Source organism: Brachionichthys hirsutus, chromosome 11 (assembly GCF_040956055.1).
Source record: "Brachionichthys hirsutus isolate HB-005 chromosome 11, CSIRO-AGI_Bhir_v1, whole genome shotgun sequence".
Classification (NCBI taxonomy): domain Eukaryota; kingdom Metazoa; phylum Chordata; class Actinopteri; order Lophiiformes; family Brachionichthyidae; genus Brachionichthys; species Brachionichthys hirsutus.
This window is the reverse complement of record NC_090907.1, coordinates 7,326,028-7,349,610: the sequence shown is the minus strand read 5'-3', so window position 1 is coordinate 7,349,610 and position 23,583 is coordinate 7,326,028. Positions and strand designations below refer to the sequence as shown.

The following is a 23,583-nucleotide window of genomic DNA, read 5'->3' as shown; positions in this document are numbered from 1 at the left end:
TGGATGCGAGTTCACACGGACCAGTGACCTTACGCCTGGTTTTAAATTGATTCTTTGAACATGGTGACCTGTAGCCATTAAAGCCAAACGCATTTCATTATTTATGTACACGGCTGTTTGTACATGAAAGGTTTGGATTTAGAGGATTTTTAGAATTTATTATTTTTGAAAATGTACCATTTTCTAGCATTGAAGTGCACCGGAGGTCCTGACTATTTCACATTCATTCTTTGCAGATGTGATTGGAGTTTGTAAGAGTGTGGACGAAGTGACCCGCCTCACCACAAAGAACAACCGTGAAGTTTCCAAACGGACACTCAATCTGATCGACATGAGTGGAAAGCTGGTGACTGTCACACTGTGGGGAGAGGATGTGAGTATAGTTCATCAGATGAATAATAGAGTGGGCTGGGGGTTTCGTGTCTGGAGCGTTTTACATCGGTGGCAGAAGTCAATACCAGAATATACATATTGCAATGGGGAAGCTTTCTTTGCAGAACAGTTGACTTTTCAGAGGTTGATCATTGCCTGCGATAAACTGCTTTTCAGTGCAGGAAACTTCACCTTTAAGGTTTTTATTTATTTGTAGGTAGATGACAATTTCCTAGGTGTACAGTGCTGTGAAGCTAAAGTTGCATCACACATTCACTATGACACGAGTATGTATATATATATATATATAAAAAGCTTACACAAATATAATTATTTTCAGTTGGAGAGTGTTTGAATTAGAAGAGTTTCTCGTCTGGTTCGAGTTGAGAATCAAAGACATTTGTGTTTTTAATGGTTTCATTGAATTCCCAGTCGCCGTGTGACGCGGTAACTGTCCTCCTGAAGTAGATTTATTTCTGTAGGGACTCGCAGAAGTACCCAAAATGTGCTGCATAGGTTATAATGAATAATAGCATTAAATCAAGCGTTGGCCTTTCATCTCTGGGTCTTCTAATTTTGCCTCCCTTCTGTTTAATTGTTTTGTTCTTTGTCAGATTATTAACATAAAGTGAACTTTTAAGCTAAATACAGTGAATGAAAACAAAGAATGCATTAAATCCAAACGTATAACGGCAGTGTTTCAATCATTTCCTCTCCATCCCTCCCTTGTGTCATAGGCTGAGCAGTTTGATGGCGCCGGTCAGCCCATTGTGGCCATTAAAGCGGCTAAGCTCTCAGACTTCGGAGGCCGATCTCTCTCCGCATCCTTCAGCAGCACCCTGATGATCAACCCCGACATCCCTGAGGCACATCAGCTCAGAGCCTGGTGAGTGAGCCACAGGATGTTGGATTGTGATTGCAAAATAGTGTACTTGCTGTGCAAATCCAATACTTTGTGGGGGGTAAATACGTCTGGGTGTTTCTAAAATATGGTTTAGTTTTGACACCCAAAAACTTTGTTATTACCATGTTCTTATCTTAATGCCAATTTATTTTGCCACGGCCTCAAGCTAGAAGCTAACCTCTGTCTGGGGTGCAGATATTTGAATGAACATTGAAGAACTGAAAATATCTAATTTGCAAGTTTCTATTTCCAAAGTTTCAGGAGAGCGTGCTCAGATTCTCATCACGATTAGTCTTCCACCATTAGCACAATGTGGGGGAGCCGTTACACATAAGTGGGAACCATACTCAGATCTGTGGAAATGCATTTTTTACTCCTCTAATCATCTCCAGATTAAATGAAATCCAGACTAATTTCCGTGTGATTACTTTGATTGCAGCAATTTTCATTCATTTCTCGTGTGTGTGTGGGGGGGGGGGGTCCACTTGAATTCAGGATTATCTGGTTATGAGCCTCTTTCCATCAGAGGCGTTAACGATACGTAATGTGCTTTGTTACATTCGGAGAGTTGGAGGGTCAGCCTTTTTGTCCTCTGTAATCTGACTTCTGTGTTTTACTGGTGACCTTGATTAGAGCTTTGTTCTTGAATAAAGGTCATCAGGTCTTTGTGTTGTTCAGGCTTATTATTAAGCTCTGTCGTGAAGCAGGTGGGTACACGATTGATAGATGACGCAGTGGTCATATTGACCAAAGACGAATTGATGCTCGGCCTCCCTTCACCTCTGTGGCACCCTAATTGATCGGACCTTATGGATCCTTTTTAAACAGGCTGCCCCCCCCCCCCCCCCCTCTGACATAGAAGCAGATGTCAATATGAGAGCCCATTGATCTCACCCAAAGCCTTTCATTTGTTTAACCCCACAAACGGGGCCTGTTTTGCTCTGCGGGATTAAACCCTTATTTTCCAGTCTAGTATCTCCGTGTGTGGTGACATGCGTGGCCAGCCTCCGGTCGCCTTGGTATTCTTGTAGATGGTTTTTTGTTTCGGTGAAGTTGAACTGCTCTGTGCTCTTGGATCTGCCTGAATTCAGATGGCTGTTGCACATTTCCTGCCAGATTCTTTTGTCTCTTTCATCTGGATCGCTGTCTACCACCATGCCAGTTCAGATTCCCGTGCTCCTTCCTTTTGCAATGATTAAAACGGCGACTAGGCAACTGGATCCCGTCAAGGTGGCGTCTTGTTGAGCATTTTACACAGCTTTTGGGGTAGCTGTCAAATCGGATGTCGAGACATGTAACAATTAAGCTTCCGTAGCCTGCAGTCCTGCAGACTATTAATAACTTAATTAATAACTTAATTTTATTTCAAAGTGGGATACACAACAAGGAACGCTGTGGGGGGGGAACCGTGGTTCTTGCCCAGGTTGCTGCAAACATGCTCCCTTCAGATAGGGAATTTTTGGTGAAATATATGACGATCAGAAAAAGATATTTGTGCGTTGACCATTAATCATAACTCCTGTAGGACTTCTGTTAATGAGCGTCGTTGAGCCCTGCCAGTAAATTCACTCGATAGGTCTGAATATCTTTCAGTCAGCGTCCAGCTTGGTGCCGACACAATTAAAGCAAAGCAGTACAGGATCACTAATGAGGAATCTGGTGCCACCATGAAGAGTTTCTCACATTTGTCAGGAGGAGTGGGAATTTGGCAGCCTGTGTGCTTCCCTGGCCACAGCCTGAACTGTTAATGGGGATATTTTCAATTAGTTGTGCCTCCGGGAACGAGGCGTGCTTTACAACCTGACCTCCCCATTGTGTGAACACTCTGCCCCGTGGCCAAGAGATTATAAGCTATATTGATTTTTCTGACCATTTAAAACCATCATTTTTCTAGCCCCAATTTGTATTTCACCTCAACCCATTATTCTCATTCGTCACTGCCTTTGCCGCACTTCATCGTATTGGTCTCCTGGAATTACTTGGACCGTGGGGGTGAAAATGGGTATCTGATATCCCTGTAATAGCCTGGACCAACTCCTCGGTCCCTCTGCGGGTGGATTGATTTTGAACGGCCCTCATCTGAACCATCTTTACTTCAGCAAACAGAAGTTGATGCCCAGCCTGGAACAATGTGTTTGAAGCCAGCTGCCAGAGAGCCTGCCTACTGTCTTTTGACGGCCATGTGGGGAGCATCATATTGCGTCTAGGCAGTCAAAATTGATGATGCTGCTGCAGGTTTGCAACTAATTCCACATTTGAGCTTAAATGTGAAAGCTTTGTCAAATTCTCAAGGTACGCTTTCATTGTCAAGCAGTCAAATTATGCGGGTCAAACTACCACGGGGCAGTTGCTTTTGGGTGCAGAGATGTGACGGGGGGGGGGGCAGCAGAACTGAGCAGTGACTGGTGTGTTGCTTCACACAGGTTTGACAGGGACGGTCATGCCATGGAAGGGCAGCTTCTGACAGACATCAAAAGTACCAGCGGGGGAGGAAACACCAACTGGAAGACTCTGTCTGATGTTAAGAATGAGCACCTGGGCCACGGAGAGAAGGTACGCGTGTGGTATACATCATTTACATAATGTACAAACGGAAAGACTGGTGTTGAATCCCAAATGTACAAACGCTTAAAGTCTAATTGCATTTGTGCATGCAGCACTGAGAAATCCCTCTGTGGTGTAAATCTTATCATTTTAGGCTCAAGGTTTTCGTAGAGGGGATAAATATTTATTCTAACACACCTATCACTGCTTCACCTGTTATGAGCTGAAATGTGGATACCATAAAGGCTCCTGATCATTAATCTCCACGTGTTCACGGTGAAAGTCTCCTTTATGGTATCAGTGATCAAGAATACAAAGATTCTCTGGAATGGGTTAACTGACCCTCCGGTAAGTGAAGAGGAGTAGGATTCGGTTCTTTCTTTTTCTTGCATAGATATTTATACATGTCAAATGAGGATCAGTGTATGGATGGATAGTTGGTTATAAAATGGATAATGTGATTATATATAGGGCTGGGTAATGTAACTTCAAATTAAACAATGAATGAATAATTATTACCTCCTAATCACTGCCGTTGGTTTGTCTGTCTGTTACTCAAAAAGCTCTGGATGGATCTTGATGAAAATTTCAGGTTCGGAATGTTACCAGGAACAGATGATTAAATTCTGGTGATGTTCCCCAACAGATCCTGGATTATGGATCACTTTGAAATTTTTGTTAACATTGCAATCAATGGAGCTTCAAAATGTGTTCCTCAATATCGCAGTTGTTTATTGGCCGATGTTTATAGAATTTGACAGTCATGTAGGGTGGGGTCCTCCATCTCGCCACCGAATGTCATCTGGATCGTATCCAGAATGAGGTCAGGAAAAAAACCTTACATTTTAACATTGAAATCCCCATTTACAGATTTAAAAATCAGTTAAAAACACACATCAATATACGTCCTTCTGTCTGTGGGCGTCGACTGCTTGAAGCGTCGCTGCGACTGTTGCCGGTCCTGTCGCTTCTTCAGGCTTCACCCCCCCGCTGTGGGAGCAGATTGTTGACCCAGGGCAACGGAGACTCTTGGTCCTTATCATTGTGCCATGTGATGAGACTCATACGGGGCTTGGGCTCCGGCTGTCGTCAACCCCTCTGAGACATCATAGCGATGGGGGCATGAGGGTCAGGCCTCTCAACAACCCCCTAACAAAAGTGTGTCACAATTAATTGTCCCTGTCACAGACTCTTTGTGTCACGATCTCAAATGTCCACGTAACACGTCCCGTGTCTTCCTTTGACATGAAGCGGCCGCCCTCCTCTTGTTTGCTTGGCACTGAATTTATTTGGGGCTTGAGGTGAGAAACAAGTTCTCCTGTCCTCGTCCCATTTTGGCTGTCTGCTCACTTGCACACTAATTGAGGAGGCGATTAATTGGACCTCTTGGAAAAGCTGATGTCTGGGGTTTTTTAGGGGGTGGGGGGGGTAATGTCTGAACTGGAATTTTTTTTCTCATTTTGTTTCTATCATTTATCACATTATTCAGAGCTTTCTATGCAGACGCAGAGGTACGAAACATCAATTGTCCCGTTTTTGGAAATTAATTTGGGTGGAATGACCTTCACATGCAGGAGCAATGGTCAGAGAGGAGACTGGAAAAGTGATTGTCATTCTATTTAGGAGGGGATCCATTTCCTTCATCCTTTAGAAACATCAGCATTCTGCAAGTAAGTTTAAAAAAAAAAAAAGATGGTTGTCAATGAACGTGAATAATAACGACCAGCTGACGTCTGTTAGTGTGATCGAGCCTTCCAAAGATGTATTCAGGAGGCGAAACCCTGATGTCAGATCTCTGTGGCTCTCAGTTCATGTTCCTGCATTTATCTGACACTCACTGCTTGATGCTTTTTTTGGGGTAGTTTGGCTTCAAGCCGGCGGTTTCGGGGCTCAGACCCTCAATCGGCTCCTTTTTGTCTTGATGAAAGTGTGCAGAGGCTTTGGACCGAGCGGTCGGCTGTTCGAGCCAGGCAACCAGTTGGGCGTCAGAGAAGACCGACTGGTCTATCTTATGGGGAAACCCTATTTTTACTACATTCCACTATTTCTGGTCACATCGGCGAAGCCCTCAACATCTTTTCTTAAGTAAGACTCAGCCCCTCTGGATGCTCTTTATATACCCAGTCATGTTCCTAACCTGTTGCCAGGTAACCTCATTAATTCTGAGCTGTTTGCCGGGCCACGTTAACTTGCATTTAAGATTTTCCCAAAATGGCAGATGCTTGGGGCGGTTGGGTTTGGAGTCCACTGGCAGAAACCCTGATCTCATTACAACACATTCATTGTTGTTTTTTTGTGTGTATATTTCCATTCAATGTGAAATTCCCGTCACTTGCTCGGGTGGTTTCTGCTCTGACTAGGAATGTTTCCCGGAGGCTGTTTATATGCGGCTGCGGTCTGAAGATTCCACACAAAAGCTGCAGCTCCCTCGCCTGTTTGCGTTTGCGCTGCAGCCGTGAGGATCCTGTAATTTATTTATCATCAGATTTTTGGCATGCAGAGCCACATGCTTTAAATCCTCATATTAATGCCATACGGTTTTTATTTCTGCTACCAAGCCGTCGACATGTTTAACATGAACAAAGGTTGTGAGTGAGGACCTGTTAATGAGTTACTTTCTCTTCCCATTTAGGCGGACTACTACACCTGCATGGCTACCATCGTCTACCTGCGCAAGGAGAACTGCCTTTACCAGGCCTGCCCGAGCCAGGAGTGCAACAAAAAAGTGGTGGACCAGCAGAATGGCATGTTCCGCTGCGAGAAGTGTGACAAAGAGTTCCCCAGCTTCAAGTACCGCCTAATCCTCTCTGTAAGTGGCATTCCTGGTTTCTCCTCAACACCTGCAGACACACAGTGTGATTCCTGAACGCTTCCCCTAGTCCTTAATTCCCTTCACGGAAGTTCTCCTGACTTTGTGACTGCGTTTAAAATGAGATTCATTTCTATACATTGTGTTGAATACAAATTTAGAGAAGAGTCCAGACTCGAGTTGACTCGTGACATAGAAGGTGATGAGGAGGGGAGCTGAGTCTTCAGGGTTTTCTGCCAGGGAGGGCATTCTATGGGAGGACGCAAAGATTTTAGGAGAGCAGATAGCTTTATTGAAAACGTTTATCCTGTATGTGACACTATTTTGTCATTTGTTGAGTTGTGTTAGGTTTATTTAACTGATTAATTTTCAAGTTAGGTTTAATATAAAAAATATATTTTTATGTCTGGTGTTGCAGCAAAATGTCTGGGTTAGGTTATTAAAATACAATTTGGTTTGTGACCTCGGAACATGGATCACATGTCAGAACGTCTAAATGGACAAAAGGTACTTAAACGCTATTTATTTATTTATACACAATGTTAAAGTATATACGATAGTATTGTTACAAAAGAAATGCAGGGAGGAAATGAGCACCGCAGCTCATTGACAAACATCACAAAACGAATCTACATTCAGAACGCGAGGACTGAGAAACGGAGCGTTTTCAGCCAGACATGTTAAACCTTTGTTTTGCAGCACTTACCAGTCAGCATGTTGTTGTTTTTAAACTGTACTTTAAGCTGTGAATTTGCTTCTGCTGGATTCATCACAAATGTGTTGTGACGCTGTTTGGTTTGCCAGGATGGCTAACGGGATGATGGCTAATTAGAGAATGAAATCTTAAGAGTAAAAAGGGGAGTTGAATTAAAATGCCATAAGCCACATGCTCACAAAATGTGTCTAGCATGTAAACAACAGTACATTAGTATCTACTTGTGTTTTCTTATTTACCCTTGTTTTTTTGATGTGTATATCATCCGCAGGCCAACGTTGCAGATTACGGGGACAACCAGTGGGTGACTTGCTTCCAGGAGAGTGCAGAGGCCATCCTGGGCCAGAACGCGGCTTATATGGGGCAGCTTAAGGACTCGGTGAGACCTCCCTTTCTGAATATAATGCTGGCCCCAGGAAATGGCGTCTGCTAAACCTCACAATTTGTCACCGCCAACCATGCACACCCACACATGCACTCCCGCGCAGAGAAATCTGTGTTTAAGTCACCCGCTGTGCTTCCTTCTTTTAAATGTGGAATTACTTGTCAAGTCAAATGAGTAATTTTCAATGCAGATTTGTATTTGTCACTTGAAGCTATGGAGAAACATTTACTTAAATAGCTATGCTTTTGAGCCAGTAAAACGTTTTTCACTTTCAGAACGAAGCTGCTTTTGATGAGGTCTTCCAACAAGCCAACTTCAAAACGTACGTCTTCCGGAGCAGAGTAAAGCTGGAAACATATAATGTAAGTAAAGCCGTAACAATACACGGGCTCCTGAAATATGGAAGTCATACATGGTTTTTTGTTGAGAGGAAAACGATGGTCCAGCCTGATCCAGCGCTGCACCCACCACCTTTGCAAGATGAAAATGCACGGCACGTAAATGGGCTCTGATAGTTTTCTCATTCCGTAACAACGCTACTCTGCTTTCGTTTTGACGGATGAAAACATCTCTAAAAAAGCAACTCTGGATTGTTTGTCCAAGAATGTTCATTTCAGTGTCTTTGAGAAGGATGCACACACAGATTAGTTTCCTGTAGGCGCCACAGATAGAGGTTTGTTGTGAGGGAAGCACATAAAAGAATTGATTGGGCTGGGACTCCGAGCAGGAAGTCTGGCACTGGGCCAGAGGCGGTATCCGCCTTCGACACACAGAAGAGGCCACTGTGGCCGTCACATTCATCAAGGCGTCCAAACTGCCGATGGCACCGCTTGGAGCATGCATCGTCCTCCGCACCCCATGTTGGTTCAGCAGAGACACCTGCAACTCCTCTCCCAGTTTATCTTCTGCTTCTCGCCGTTACAAGCCATCCATTGTGCCGTGCGCTCACATTGTTGTCCTGCGCACAATGCAGAGCTTTATATGGGATGGATCAGGTCAACCTTTGTGGATCTTCGACAGTCACGCGAGGAGGATCAAAGAGTCCAATGTGCCATTAAAGACATTTAAATCTCACCCTGGTGATGCCCAACGAGGGAACGGTTGACTTGTGTGAACATATACAGTATTAGTAACTGTCATTTAAGACAAAATGTTTTGTTCTGTGTAGACAAAAGAAGCATTAACAGCTCTAAGGTGTTATTTATGGTTAATTCTGATTATTTAATAATGATGACTATTGGTGGCGTCCTTCATTCCTGTATCTGTCGCTATGATGTATGGAAGACAGTGGAAGAATGAATTGTTTTGTAAGTTTGTAAATAAAATATTGTTTTTATAGTTTGACAATGAACAAGATGAGCCTCATTCATCCATAAATGATAGCATAAATGCTTTTTAAAGACGAATATCCTTTTGATCGAGACCCAAAAACCACTTTATCGTTTACTTGATGGTATTAAATCAAACACTCTGATTCATCATAGGGTATTCATCAAAACGGGTGTGTGTGTGGGCGAGGTGCATTATTGAAATGTCCATTTTTTGATGGTAATTTTCTGAACTCTTCACGCTAGAACCAGTCAGTCATTCTGTATCTCAACACTCGTGTGGGTTTAGTTATGAACGTCTCATTGTCCCTGCATGCTGCCTCTCAACAATGCAGCTGAGTGAAGTCTCTCAAAAGATGACACTGATGGGGGGGGGGGGGGGGATTCATTCAAAGCCTGTGATTGCAGCCCTGCTTTGATCACTACAGGCCCAGTTTCAAACAAAAAAGTGGATCAGAAAGCAAATTGTTGGTTTGCGATTACTTTCAACCGGGTGACAGCGTATCCTGGTCCGTCTGTCCGTCCGTCTGTAAATGGTCGACCTCGTTTACCTACTTCACAGAATTCTGTGAATGTCGCACACGCTTGGTAGGAAACCCTGAAGGTGTGCCTCTGAATTGTTCTGCCACGTCAGCACAAATCGAGTATTTTCTGTCTCTGTGCATCTATATCCTTGGAACACAAATTTTCTCATTTCAGTTCTAAATAATTTTGGTTCATTTACAAAATGCACGAAAAAACCTGGTGAGATCTGAACTACTGTCAGAACATCTGCTGCAACCAGTTCACAAAAACACGGCTATGATGTCATGTTCAGATTTCAGTTTCTGTCAGTTTTATGTCTTTATTGTTATATTGCTAAGTTTCCGTTAACAGTTTGTTTGACGTCCGCTTGTAACTGCCTGAATAACTTTTTTTTTTTGTGTCACATGGAGCTCTGTGTTACAGGACAGACTCTCACTTGTTCATTGCAGCTGTTTGTGGTAACAAATGCCTACCGGTCCGCGGCCCGGTGGTTGGACCACTGGCCTAATGGGCAGAACGGGCAGTCGCTTTGTTTGGCAGCGTTTCAGCTCTGACTCGCGTCCATTGTGCTTTGTCTCCGTCGGCAGCATGGACGTGGGGTTTGACAGTCATCATTGGATACAAAAGCTGGGATTTTGATCTAGTGCTACAACTGAACTGAGAGCATTTCACAATTATTCTAGTATAACTAGGATGCCTTAAAACCTCTCTTGTTAACACAGGAAGGAGACGGGGAACTATCTGACTGAATGCAACCGACCGGGCTCTCTTTTTTTAATCTCATTGAGTTGTTCTGGCTTTTCTTACAGGATGAATCCAGGATCAAGGCCACAGTGATGGAGGTGAAGCCCGTTGACCACGTTGAATACAGCAAGAGGTTGATCATAAATATTAGGAAGCTGCATGTTCAGTAGGAGGCCAGAATTTCAGGAATGTTTTTTGGTTTTCCTGTTTGTCATACATTTAGACGCATTTGTGTCTTTACAAAGTTTTGCTCACAAAGCAAGTGCTGTATTCTTTGTGTGTACTTATTTGGTCGAGTCGTCACAGTACTTGTCATTGTTACGTTTTTTTTGTGAAATAGTTTTTGTTGATCAGCATGTGGAAACTTCCTTTATTTAAAGGGAAGTGTTAACACAGAATAATTAATTTAATTTCTCTTTGTAATTTGGAGACGCGGTGCAGAGAGTGGGTTAGTAAGCCGCAAAACAAATCGCCGCTTGTCTGTCCGGAGGCTTTTGACTGCTTTAAGCAGAAGACCGGTGCAGCACTAAGCACTCTTTTACTGTCTGATGTGTACTCGCAGTGGTCGGGCCAGACCTGCACGTTCCTGATAAGGACCGTTTGCTTGTTTTCTTTCTTCCAAGGACTTGCAAATATAAGCGCATACTCACATTCATGCTGCAGACCTGATTGGAAATGTGCTGCGGTTATTCTTAGAAGCCGATTCCGTCTACATATTTAGCACTCCAACTGTTTTGTGCATAGTTTTTCTTTGTGATAAATAAGCCCAAGAATAAAGGTATTTGTAGTGATGTTTTCACATGTGATGTATTCATCTATTGATCTGACGATTATCCCACAGCAACTAGTTCTACCAATGCAAAAATAAAACCATGTAAACTAGTATTCATTTTCAGCACTGCTGTGCGTAGTGGGGTTTATTCAAGGGTTTTCTCACCTTACTCCCCCCATCTCCTCAGGTTTGGCTCAGATGTGTAACCGATTGCTCTGCAGTCTTTATTTCATGCTGTATTAAAGCAAAACAGCAGCGACTCTGTACCTGCCCGTTTTTTTCTTGTGATGGCTCATTCCTGCTGAGCGCTTCATTTGTTGCCTGTCGTGTGCTGCGATGAATAACAGCAGTTTGTAAATGGCGAGGTAAACCAGATTAGGCTCTGATTTCATTTTGCCAGTCATGCCTGTAATCTCGCTTTCCATCATCGCACTGCGGATGCTGTTAATTTAACTGTTAATCTGCCTCCCCGGTCGTTCTAAAGGTTGAAATGGAGCTCTTAGAACACCAGTGGTCAGTTGTTGCTGGTGTTGAAGGTCGTCAGTGATGCTTCCTCAAACTCAAGATGACATTAGCAGAAACCCCAACCGGTAGCTGTTCAGGACTGACGCCTTAAATCGCTGAGAAAATAAGATGTTCTGCCAGAGCCAGTCGAGCAGCTTCACATCGTGTTCAGGACTAGGGAATTATTTTGCGCCCACGTTACGTCTGCCGCCCCGCTGGATGATATTTGAAGAGGAAACCCCATTAAGCCTCGGCTCGGATGAAGAGACTCGATTAAAATTCATGTGATTACAGTCCTAGATGGGCAAAAATAGATTGTAATGCATTTGTAATTAATAAATGGACTGGCTGATCTGACGGTTGCATGTTACTCTGGAATACTATCCACTTGCGTATTTTATTACTCGTACATGAGCCTCGGCTAAAAGGAAGTGTCGCCCAATGTGGCGAAAGTTTAAAAATGTTTAAGATCTGTGAAACCGCTGGGGTCACGGAGTTTTGTGTCTCCCAAAAGTGATGATGGCACAGTTTTTCTGTTTGACAATAACAAGTTCAGCTTTTCAATGATGCATTTACGGGTTTACGTTTTCTGTCTGAAAACCTAATATTTGTATTGCAATCCTCTGAGCACCAAGTGTACCAATACTTTTAGCCATGTTTGTCTTCCTCTCTCTGGGATCAACCGGTGCTTTAAAATTCAAAACTACTGGTTTAATTTGAAACCCATTACCAGTAGACTATTATGTAAAATATTAAGACAAACGGCGCTTATTCACACCATGAGGATGTATTATTCTTCAACATTAGACTGTCATTATTTAACCCAGCAGGAATGGGCAACTGGTAAGGCTAATGTGTTTTTAATGAGCTTTAGTATCAATATCTTAGCCTGTGATGAAGTTAAAATCCTGAACTGCATCCACTGTGGTAAAACGCAGGAAAGCTCGCGACTGCTTTTTCATCCTCTACACAGATTCGTGTAAGCATTCTGAGATTAGCTTCATCTTGTAAAGTATTGAAGCTCAGATTCCTGGAGGAGAATCTTAAATTAGAAGTCTACTACGTTGTTTCTGAACACAAAGCAAGTCTATTATTTGCCATGAAAATAACAATTAGTACAATATTAGCCTCCAAAGGGTTAGAGATATAGAGTACCGGTATAGGCTTTATTTATTATAGACATGCAATAAACTGTTAGGCTCCATTTGTCTCACAAGAATTACATTTACCTAATGTATTTTGCCACCCAATCCATATTGACTCTCTCAGCTACCCGGGAACGCCTCGGGATATCCCTGGAAGAGCTGGAGGGGGAAGTCGGGGAAACCCCTGCGCAGACTGTTGCCTCCTTGACCAGCCCCGGATAAGCGGTAGAAGATGGATGATGTATTTTACTATATATCAGTCTAAGCTCCACCCATGTTCAGTTTATTTTTCCAAACATGGTTCAATGTGCAGATTGGCTATAAAAATAATGGTTTACACACCTAACAAATGCAGATGTTCTGATCACGTTGAGTGGTTTAGCATAAAGTAGCCTTTATTGCCGTGGGCTTGCCCATTCTGCTTTCACCTTACTGACCGGGCTCCTCCTTTGCTTCCATTGAGACTAAACACAGGGAAATCCCACAGCCTTGGCATCATGGAGACAAATGGGTAGGATGAGCCCCCCTGCGGTGCTGCTGTAATAAATGGGAGTAAGCAGTTTGCGTAGGCCTGTGGCATGTTTGTGTATGAGTAGAGGCGGGTGCATCCGAGTGTAGACCAGGGACCATATGGATGTTGGCCGAGGTTTGTTTTCTCCTTTCGTTCTGTCTGGCCTCTGAGAGCTGAGCTGGGTTAAGTGTGTCTCACGGGAGCTCTGTGTTCAGGAAATCACACCGACGGTCTGAGACTCAGGTGAGAGCAGGTTGTCACGATCAGAATAAGTAAGGATGCAATGCTTGTGAAAAGCAGAGCGGATAGAACATGCAGATGCATCCTGTTTCCACTGGGAATGGTTTGTAGGGATTAAAGTTTAAGCACTAGATTATAAAGCCATATGCTGGGTTTTGGCTGTAGTTTTCTCTCGTCGGGCTCAGAAGTCCTGAAAAACACGACTTTGGTTCACATTCAGTTTTTTTTTCATTTTCACTTTTGTGGGTTTAAAGATGGCACAACCCAATTTTCCTTTGGGTGGACGAGGCTGGTTTGGTTGATCGGCTGGACACTCCCCAGCTAAGTGCTGCATACGGTAGTTTGATTGTAAACCAGTTTCTTACTTCACACTGTGGCTTAATATTTCCTCTTTCAAACTTTTATTTTTTTACACATTTAATTAGTAACTGAATATTAGTGATCTTTTACCTTGACAGGGAGCAAGAGCGATCATTTGGCTTTCTATTTTACATCAGATGTTGCTCAGACAAAGAACAAGGCAAACCGTTTCAGCAGAACGGTAGTCTGTCCAGGAACAAAACCTTTATGGGGATTCCTTTTTCTGTTTTTGAGAATGACAAAATGTGTTTATTCATTTGCTATACTGTTGCCTGATGAAAGTATTCTGGATCATTTTTAACATAAAAAAACCCTCAAGATACTAATTTAATACGTCAAATCACAAGATAGTGCCGCCTTTAAAATGCACATATACTATAGAGTAGACTGCGATTATATTTCACTCACCTCAAACTGACTTTACAACAGAATGAAACTTATTAAACACGGATTCTCGATCGCCAGCAATGCCGACTTATGTCTGTCTTCACTACATTTTCTGTCTAAATCATACTGGAGCACATTACAGTACATGAACTATGTACTATGATGCAATTAAGACATTAGATCACCGGGAGAGGGTTGCCTTTGCTACAGGATAGCACGGTGGGAAATTCAGCACAATCACGTTCAATCGGTTTGATTCCCTTCTTGACGCAATGCATTGGGATATATTCCCGTTTCTTCCTCGGTACTAATGTATGTCAACAGTGTGCAGGGACCTCATGTTGTTGTGACGCTTCATGGATAAAAAATCATGGATTTGAAATTCATGAACGCCAGTACCTGCTCAAAATTCCAGATCCCCCCAGGAGCAGAGCGGAGGACAATTGGAATCTGGATCTCTCACTTACAGCATCTTTTCTTTTGGTTGCAAGACATTTCTGTCATGATTGCCCGACCGTGAATATGTAATGGGGGGGGGGGGGTCTTTGTTTGCATAATTACAAGATGTTATCTTGTAATCACAAGATAGAGACTCATAATTCCCAAATGCCTTACGCCGACCTTTAATACAGCGTGCTGGCCACAACTCGGGGTGTCTTCCCTCACTGATATTTCTTAAGGAATAGATTTAGCACCACGGGGGAATTTTGAAAAGTGCTGGTAGACTTTTTATTTCTCCCAGATACTCATTATACTGACGAGAGAGAGAGAAAAAGAAACATCAAAGGTTTCAACACGCCACTAAAATTATCAAAATCAAAATAACCTTGAAGTTTCACGCTTCTCTTTTGTAAGCCTCACAAAGGGCCCCGGCACCTCACGCTTTGAGATTTGCTGGTCTTCATTCCGTATGTACAGGTGTGGATGACCTTGTCTCGGCTGGCTTTAATTGGATGACCCAACGCTTTCCGTAAGCGCTGCTCATCAGTGAATATTGAGGAGCGGAATCATCTCCGAGTTCCTAGAGGTGTCAGAATAAGCAGTGATTAGAGCGGGAAAGGCGTGAGACTGTCAGACCCCATCACCTCACTGAAAATACCAGATCTGTGTGTCTGTTTCTTTCCCCTCTTCCACCCCCTTTTCCCTGAAGGAACTGAGAGAGCATCATAAGCAGCCGCTTGTTATGATACCAATAATGTACATGCTTTGGTTTTTCATTCCATCCAGCCTCTCTCTTCCCTTCCTCCATCATCCCGCTGTTACTCTCCTTTTCCACATAGGGGCATTTCCAATCATCGTGTAGTGAAGGGTTAAGACAGGAGGTTTAGTTGAGTGCCTTGACCCTCCTTCTCTTGTTCATCGGTGTCATCTTCACATTTATGCGGAAGGCCTTTAATTGGTTATAAATGCTGGTGGCGTTCCTGCTGGGCTTGAGTGTGGGGCCTGATCGGTTTGCGTTCTCGTGCACGGTACCTGCAGAAAGGCGTTTGTGTATTAGCTCAGGCACACTCACTCCCGGCCGGCATCCTTGTCTGGGCACTCCACCAGTTTCCTTAATATTCCTATTCCCTCAGTGTGAAGATCGGCTTCCAGCATTTCCCTTTGTTTCTTCCACATTGTAATCTCATGTTCCCTCAGTGAAAACCTTCACTATATCTCCTCAGTGCAATGGGAATTCAAGCTGAACTCATGCATTGAAACATGTTGGCCTAAATTTCTCCCACATTCTTGTTGGGGGTAAATAAAACTTGTTGCTCGTCTGTGTATCCCTGGGATACAGATTATATCTCCATGTCAAGTAGGCCTCAGGCTGTGCTGCACAGTAGCGCACTTACAAAAAAAACTTTTGAGTTTGAATTGGCTTGTTTTCCTGCCGTCGGTGGAAACGTCCCCTATTTTTGGAGAAGATAAAAAAAGATAAAGTCACAGAGAGCGACTCTCTCTGGAGCTGACAGCGCCTGCACAGGCAGCTTTACACACTTTATACTGGGGATGAGGCTCTGACTTCTTCCCACTGGGCACTTAAAGTCAAAACTAAATCTGGCGAAATCTTGTAATCAGGTATGTGAGAAGCAGCTGAAGAATATAACGCTGTAGTGGAATGGAACAAGATCTCGTGTCTGTCACATATGCCTCAGCTCATTTAAAGTATTTCCTCCATTGTTTTTTTTTACCGAGAGGATGTATATGTTTGCAGTTACCGAAGTGAAATGCTGATAGTTACAGGTGTACTGAGTAACGCTAGGAAATTACAGCCGAGTGGAAAATCTCTTTGATACTGTTAAATCCTAGCATCGCTCTAATATCCATAGTAATTCCTTTACTGCATGCTTGGACCGGTTATTTCAGCGTCACATGCTGTGGCTCAAGTTCTTCCGCTCTTTTCAAAGTGACAACACGCAAAGTAGTTTGCGTGTCCGTCTTCTCTTCTCTAACTGACTGTGGCACCATCGCCGGTGAAAACGAGACCACGCAGACCCGCCGACTCGGCTTTCTGCCCCCCCCCCCGCCATCGTCCTCGCTTTAAGTCAGATATGATTTCTCTTCCTTACTCAGAAGCCACTGAGACTCATGTTGACTAATAAACATTCTGAAAATGGGGAGGGGTGGAAGGAGAAGCAGAGGGATGCTTTATGACAATCATTAATGAAAATTAGCATAATGTGCAGCATTATTCTGAAGAGCTATAATTAACAAGGACGTCCACTGCCATCTGTGTGTGTCTTTGTGAGTAGCTCCAGGCAATGTGTGCATGTCTGTAGTGGGAGAGATAACGCTGTTGTGTGGGTGGAGCCAGTAGTTGCCTGAACTAGCGGCCATTGTTTTTGCCTAATTGAAGTCCTGATTCGGCCAATCAGTGACCCCTGTGTCCGTCGGCTGGTGTCAGAAGGCCCGATGGTGACGTGGCCGCGGGCGTGAATTTAATCCCTCGATGTTTGTCCCACCACCGCACCACACAGGAAGCATCACAGGGGAGTGGATGATCACAAGGAGAATCTGAACCTGAGGATGAGTCTTTGACCAGGAGCTGTACAGGAAGCTTTACAGCAGGAAGGAAGTCAGCTGGTGGGACAGCGTGACATCAGGCCTGGCATGCAGGCTTCAAAGCGGACAGACAGATGTTTCGGTCAGCAGTTAAACCTCCTCTTTCATTTCAGTCATTTCTGATATCTGAGGTTTATGCCACACATCCTCCATGTCCCCAACAGGTTTTGTGTTTTTAGTCACGTAGAAGGGAGAGCGGGATCTGGAATCACCAGGAGCCGTCCTGCAATCCATGCTTTGTTTTCAGGAGTAAAACAGAAGCATCTGATTCCATTTACTCACATGGAATATATATATATATATATATATATATACTGTGTATAAGTGTGACACCACTGGTTCAGGAAATAATTTCTTCATTCTGTCTTGCCAAGTTTAAAATAACTAATGAGCACATTCAACATAAACACATAAATAAGCACTCAGTAGAATTTAGAACTATTTTGAGCAACTGTTAGACAGAATAAAATCCTGTCAATTCAACAGACTTTTTTTCAGTGTGGCTGCGACCTTTGTGCGCGGGAGAGATGTCCACATGAAGGTAATCTTTACTGACACCATAACCCGGTATAGTCCTTTGAGTCTGGCTGCGTTCAATGCGTGCACTTTGTCTTTGAAGTTGAAGAGTGTCATAATAATCGTCCGTGGACGGACGTGTTGTGTGCAAATCATTTATTTATCAGGGCGTTGAAGAGCCAGTTTTAAATAGAAGAGGTTCCCACAGTTCTGGTTTCCAATCTTTTCTCCAGATGTGTTTCTCCATTCTGACCCACTGCAGCTTCATGTTCTATCATCTTATGTGTTCTGAGTTTTCTCACTTTGTTGTTTTTGAATATCAACTTATTAACATTATCTTCTGGATGTCTAATTTTTCCTGCACACTCCTCTGTTGCTCGTACTGTACATAGATATGATTTATTTTCCATTCTTTAGTGACCTTCATGACCTTGGCTTAGGGTCAGACAAGTTAGCAATGCTCGCGCTATAAGCCATGGAAATAAACAAGCAACTGTTTTTGTTCAAAAAGGTGCACAGCCAGTCTTCTTAATTATGCTTGTAGCAACAACAACAAAAAACTGCAAAGAGAATTCTGTGAATGAGTTATACCATCTTAATCTAACACAACAAATGGATTAGTCATGCTGTTTCAATCAGCAAGACAAGAACAACAGAAAGCCTGGATGGTTTTTCACTTTCCTGCCAAGGAGAAATGATTACATCACCATGGGCAGACACAGGAGAAAATTCTACTAACATTTCATTAGTGAAGACACACAATAAAAAAACTTCATAAATAAGTGAATAACCATATTTAATTTTTAGGCTAATCATTTTACAGGGAGAAACTGTGATATTGGCTCAGACCAGATGAGTCTCGCCAGATCTGGCCTGACGAGACTCATCTGGTTTGATGCAACAAAGAAAAAAAACACACATTTACTAGTAGTAGATAAATAGAAAAAAAATATATTGTTACTCAATTAAATATGGCTATTCACTTAATACACGTCCATGTTTATTTACATTTAAACATGTTAGAAAGTATTTTTTATTTTTTATCTCAGACTGTGTCCAGTCCGGCTTTGCTTCCTGAAAGGACTGTACCACTTCCAAACACCACTTCAAACACTCTTCACCCCCATATTTCATTGGTTACAGACTTCTCGTGTGATGTCTCATGTGTTTTATTCCAAAATATCTAAATGAGCGGTGTGAGGACAGAAAATGTTGGTTTGTTGCCAGGGGGCATCACAGAGGGAGAACATTTATGAGTGAGGACACGACTCCATATTGGTTTGTTCTTGGGTATTGGTATTGTATATGCTGGATTGGTTGTATTGGCCTAGCCACACTATTAATAGCACAAACAAATTATTAATTGTATTAATAATACATTCCTGTCCATTGTTATATATAAAAAGCACTGTCAGGATCACAGCAGAAAACCTTTGTCCATGTGAGTTATGCTGTGTTTTCCATATACTTATGGAAATATATTTCTGTGATATGTTTATCGAATCATTCAACAGTCGTAAAATCATCAAAATGTCTCACGAATGTAATTTACACATCGGCAAGACAAGCTCTCATAAAATGAATAGCATTTACCACCCAAAGCTCCGGGTCTTAAACGACGCCCCTGAGCGCATTAGACGGAGCTGCAGGTTTTATAATGCATGAATTCAACGTTTTTATTTGTAAATGGAAAAACCGTGTTTCATTTCCAACAGTGCATCGTCTGGCCTCAAGGATGATTTAGAGATGCAACACACTTGCCTTCCTTTGTGTCATATTCTGTTTCGGAGGGAACAGTTGAAATACAAAACAGTTCACACTGTCTGGCGATAAACCCAGTAAACCAGGATCCCAATCACACACTTTATTTCATAGGGGCAGACGTGGTTGTCAGCTTTCCAAAATAAAGTCACTACAACCTTCACTGCTCGATGACAACTGGATGCGATTTGTTAAAATGACCAGTTGAACATGGTGAAAACTCTTTTAGAGAGGTCTTTGAATGTTTTATTCACATTATATTTATGCAAATGTCAAGACTAATATTAAACAATACACACAATACATACAATACAATAAAGTCCGAGTACGGCCGCGGTATGAAGGACGACCTCTAGTTAACATCCTCATCGTAGTGTCAAAACCGACAAGAGGAAATATTTTTTTCAAGGCTGAATTTCACGACATTGCACAGTTGGCTTGAATAAACGGTAAATAACTGTAAACTGACTGTAAATCAAATGAATAAATGGAAGTCAAAAAGTCCCAAATGCCTCCTTTCAGAGAAGCCGCTACAAAATCTGACAAATCACAGTTTCCACCAGCGCAGTGGTTTCAGCTTTCAGTGGCAAAGAGCTGTCACAGTTGTCTTTTGGACCAGTGTTGTTTGTTTCAGGATGAATGTGAGTCCATCAGGCCTTTGAGAATGGCCTTATAAATATTGACATGTCCGTCATCCTGTCTGAACCTTAGTGGCATCAATCCTCTAGGATGCCGCTGAGACAGAGCGCTGTGGATTTGACAATGTTGCGTGACTAGTTTTGTTTGTAGGTTCTGTCAAGCAGAGCTGATTATATCAGAGAGCAACAAATTCTTCTAATCACTCTGATGCTGTGCATGAAACGCATCCAATTTTTTTTAATTTTAATTGTATTCTAGCCTGTCTTCTAGTGTTGCGTTGTTGAGTGGACGCTACTTTGAAAGTAATTCATGGGCATCCAGGATGCCCGATCCTGTAGTTCCTGCAATATTATTAAAAATGTAATTGTGAGAATGAGAAAATACTGCTATTTCTTAAAACAACGTGGATGTTGCTTTTACAGCTCGATAATCCAAGTCTTTAAATCCGGTTCTCCTCAAAAACCACCAGATGCTGTGTGCAGACTAGATCTTTTGAAACGGTGTGTTAAATTAGCTCATTTTTTTCTGTCCAGAAGCTTCATGCATATGCAGGAAAAAAAAAGCAATTATTCCAGAGACACAGGCCTACTCACAGCCTCCATTAGCTCATACATCACACTGGCCAAAATCCACATGGTTTATCGCTGGAATACAGCAGCAAGCGGTGAATATGATAAACAGCCTTTTTGCAAATATCAAAATTGTTTAATGACATAATTTTATTTATCTTCTGCCTTTTTCAACCGTCTGCCAGCTGGGATACAGGAAACAAATGAAAGGAGATTCTGAACCTCCAGCTGGAAGGCTGCAGTGCTCGGCGCGCGAAAGGCAAATATGCTCTGTATTTACCATTTTAATGCGTTCGTAACAATAAATGTCAGCATGTGTAGGTGTGATTCAATTGTTTCCAATCACATTTTCCAAGGAAAATAAAAAGCAAGATGGGGGCGTTCAAGTTAATAAAAATCTACTTGTTGAGGGAAGATTCTCAATTGACAGCGTGTGCACTGACATAATGCTGTATGCAAGGAAGCAGCAGACAACAAGGGTCGACGGGCAGAGCATACCGTCTGAATGACACGCCAGTGAGAGTTCCATTTATTGCTGTTAATTGAGTTAGCTAATATCATAACTTCAAATGGCTTTTTGGGGCGGACTTAGTGGAAATGAATTGATTAGGTTAAGCAGCATGAGCACCGGCCATCCTGACTTCCAGGCAATAGCTGATTGGCCAGGATGAGAAAAACAAATTGAAAGAGAGACACCCTCTTTATAAACACAGATCAGCACTGTTTAAATAATGCATAGGCCTATTTTAAAACGCTTCATGACATCTTCCTCGAAACAGCACCACAGTACAGCACATCCATTTTGGTTGATGCTTTCACATGGTCAACGTAACTAATTAAAAGCTCTGTAAAACGCCTGCGCCAGATAAGGTGGCCATTGTTTCATTAAAAAGGTTATGATGGAATTCACGCAGAGAGACTCTGATCAGTCAGGGGCACCGGGTCGTGTTTATTGGCAGGTGGGGTGTGTGTGTGTGTGTGTGGCGGGGGGAGGCTTTGTTTTGCAGCATAGGAGCGATGTACAGTACTACACAAATATATATAAAATCATCAACAGCATCAAATCTGTTGACATAAAATAAATTATTCACAGTCAATGATCAGTCATTTTACACAGCATGTTTATTATAAATGTTCCCAGCTTTGGCATTTTATTCTAGTTGATTAATTGGTTCATCTCTAGATGATGATTGTTTTTCACGTCATCACTATATCTTCAGGCCAATTAAATACACAGCACAGGATGTTTTTTCTGTTGCTGTACCTCCCAATAAAAACCATGAAAACGTGGAATATGTTTTCTTCATTCTTCACACTTGTGAATATTTGTGCATCTGAGTGAGCTGCAAAATAAAGTTCCAGAGTTCCAGATCATGTTAAAAGCATATCAAAAGCTTTCACATAGCATTTTGTACTTTGAGCACACCGGACAGTGTTCATGTGCAGAGCTGACACTTTTCTTAAAGTGTCAGCTTTCTTCTCCTCACCGAAAATGAAAGGCTCCTCGTGGGGGGTTGTGATGAGTGTGTGTGTGTGTGTGTGTGTGTGTGTGTGTGTGTGCGAGAAGTCGAAGCACTGTGAGCCTTTTTGATCTGACAAGCTTGAATTTAATAGACTGTAATGGGGCTATGGAGGACACATTAGAGGAATGATGTCAAGAAGCAGAGGTAGTTTCCATTTTTGTTCACTATCTTCACTGCGTTGACTGAGGGGTGCAGACAGACTGCGGCGGCTATCATTGTGTTGAGCCACAGCGCCAGTCTGCTCAGGCCTCCCTTATTGATACTGTATGGCTGCAAAAGTTCAAAATCAAGTTTCTTTGCAACCACAGAGCCCTTAGATGGGCCTGAGAATGAAAGAGAGCTTGGAGCCATTGTTTTCTTCACCATCTGTATTCATGAGACTCTGTGTTCTTTTTAGTTTGTGTCATAATTTCCTGCCAATTGGGGCCATCGTGAAATATTTAGATTTTTAAAAATGTATTATCAGGGGCCCATCTTCATGAAAAAAGGTAGTATCCGTTGCACGCCGCCTTAACGGATGCAAAGTTCTACAGAGGTAATAATTTTAATGCGTGACGTGACTTTTTCACATTCTGACAGTCTCCTCCCAAGTGTTGATGGGATAGAAGGGAGTTGCTCCGAAGCTGATGGGATAGATGGAATCTCAGTTTCCCTGTTGAGACGACTTAGCAAAGTGAGATGGGAGGCAGGTCCCCCCCCCCCCCCCCCCCCCCCCCCGATGGGTTTAACATCTTATTTTTAGCGACGCGGAGAGAACGGCGCGCTGCCATGAGTAGCAGCAGTCCCCTGTGATGGAGTGGCACTCACAACGCTGCCTCACCGTTTCCTGTCAGTGCTGTGGGGATGTGACGCGGGTGCTTGATTCTCAGCGCCCGAGGGAGACGGCAAAAGGACAACGTTGGGTACATTTTTACATTTTTATAGCACGCTCTGGAAACCTTATTACTAAAGATGACAGACGATTCTTTGCTTTTAAATTAAAATGAGAGGGGGGGGCGAAATCCATTTTTCATTTTTGTGTGCTCTGTTTATCTATTCATTCATCGGCCCATTTATCACACAAGACTTGCACAGCCATCTTTTGTTTTAAACCATTTTTTTTTCCACCTGCCTGCGGTGAACTCTTCATGCCAGAACCATTGTTGTTGTTAAGAGCTACATGTTCTTAGCATGTTCTGTTTTTGAGGCCATATTTCATATTACTGAAAAAGATGAAGGTGGAAATCAGTAAAATAATCATGAAAAGAAAATGTAAAACCCAATTTGAGCGTATAAAAGACGCATC

The 23,583-nt window shown here is 42.6% G+C and overlaps 1 protein-coding gene across 1 annotated transcript in view; it reads left to right on the top strand.

Annotated features, from left to right (window-relative positions):
• Positions 1–11,945, top strand: part of rpa1 (replication protein A1) — a 26,793-nt gene extending 14,848 nt beyond the window's left edge. The window contains exon 17 of the mRNA XM_068745279.1: positions 10,392–11,945. Within this exon, the coding sequence (XP_068601380.1) occupies positions 10,392–10,496 (105 nt within the window). The 3' untranslated portion in view covers positions 10,497–11,945. The remainder of the gene's footprint in view (positions 1–10,391) is intronic.
• The last annotated feature ends 11,638 nt before the right edge of the window (positions 11,946–23,583 follow it).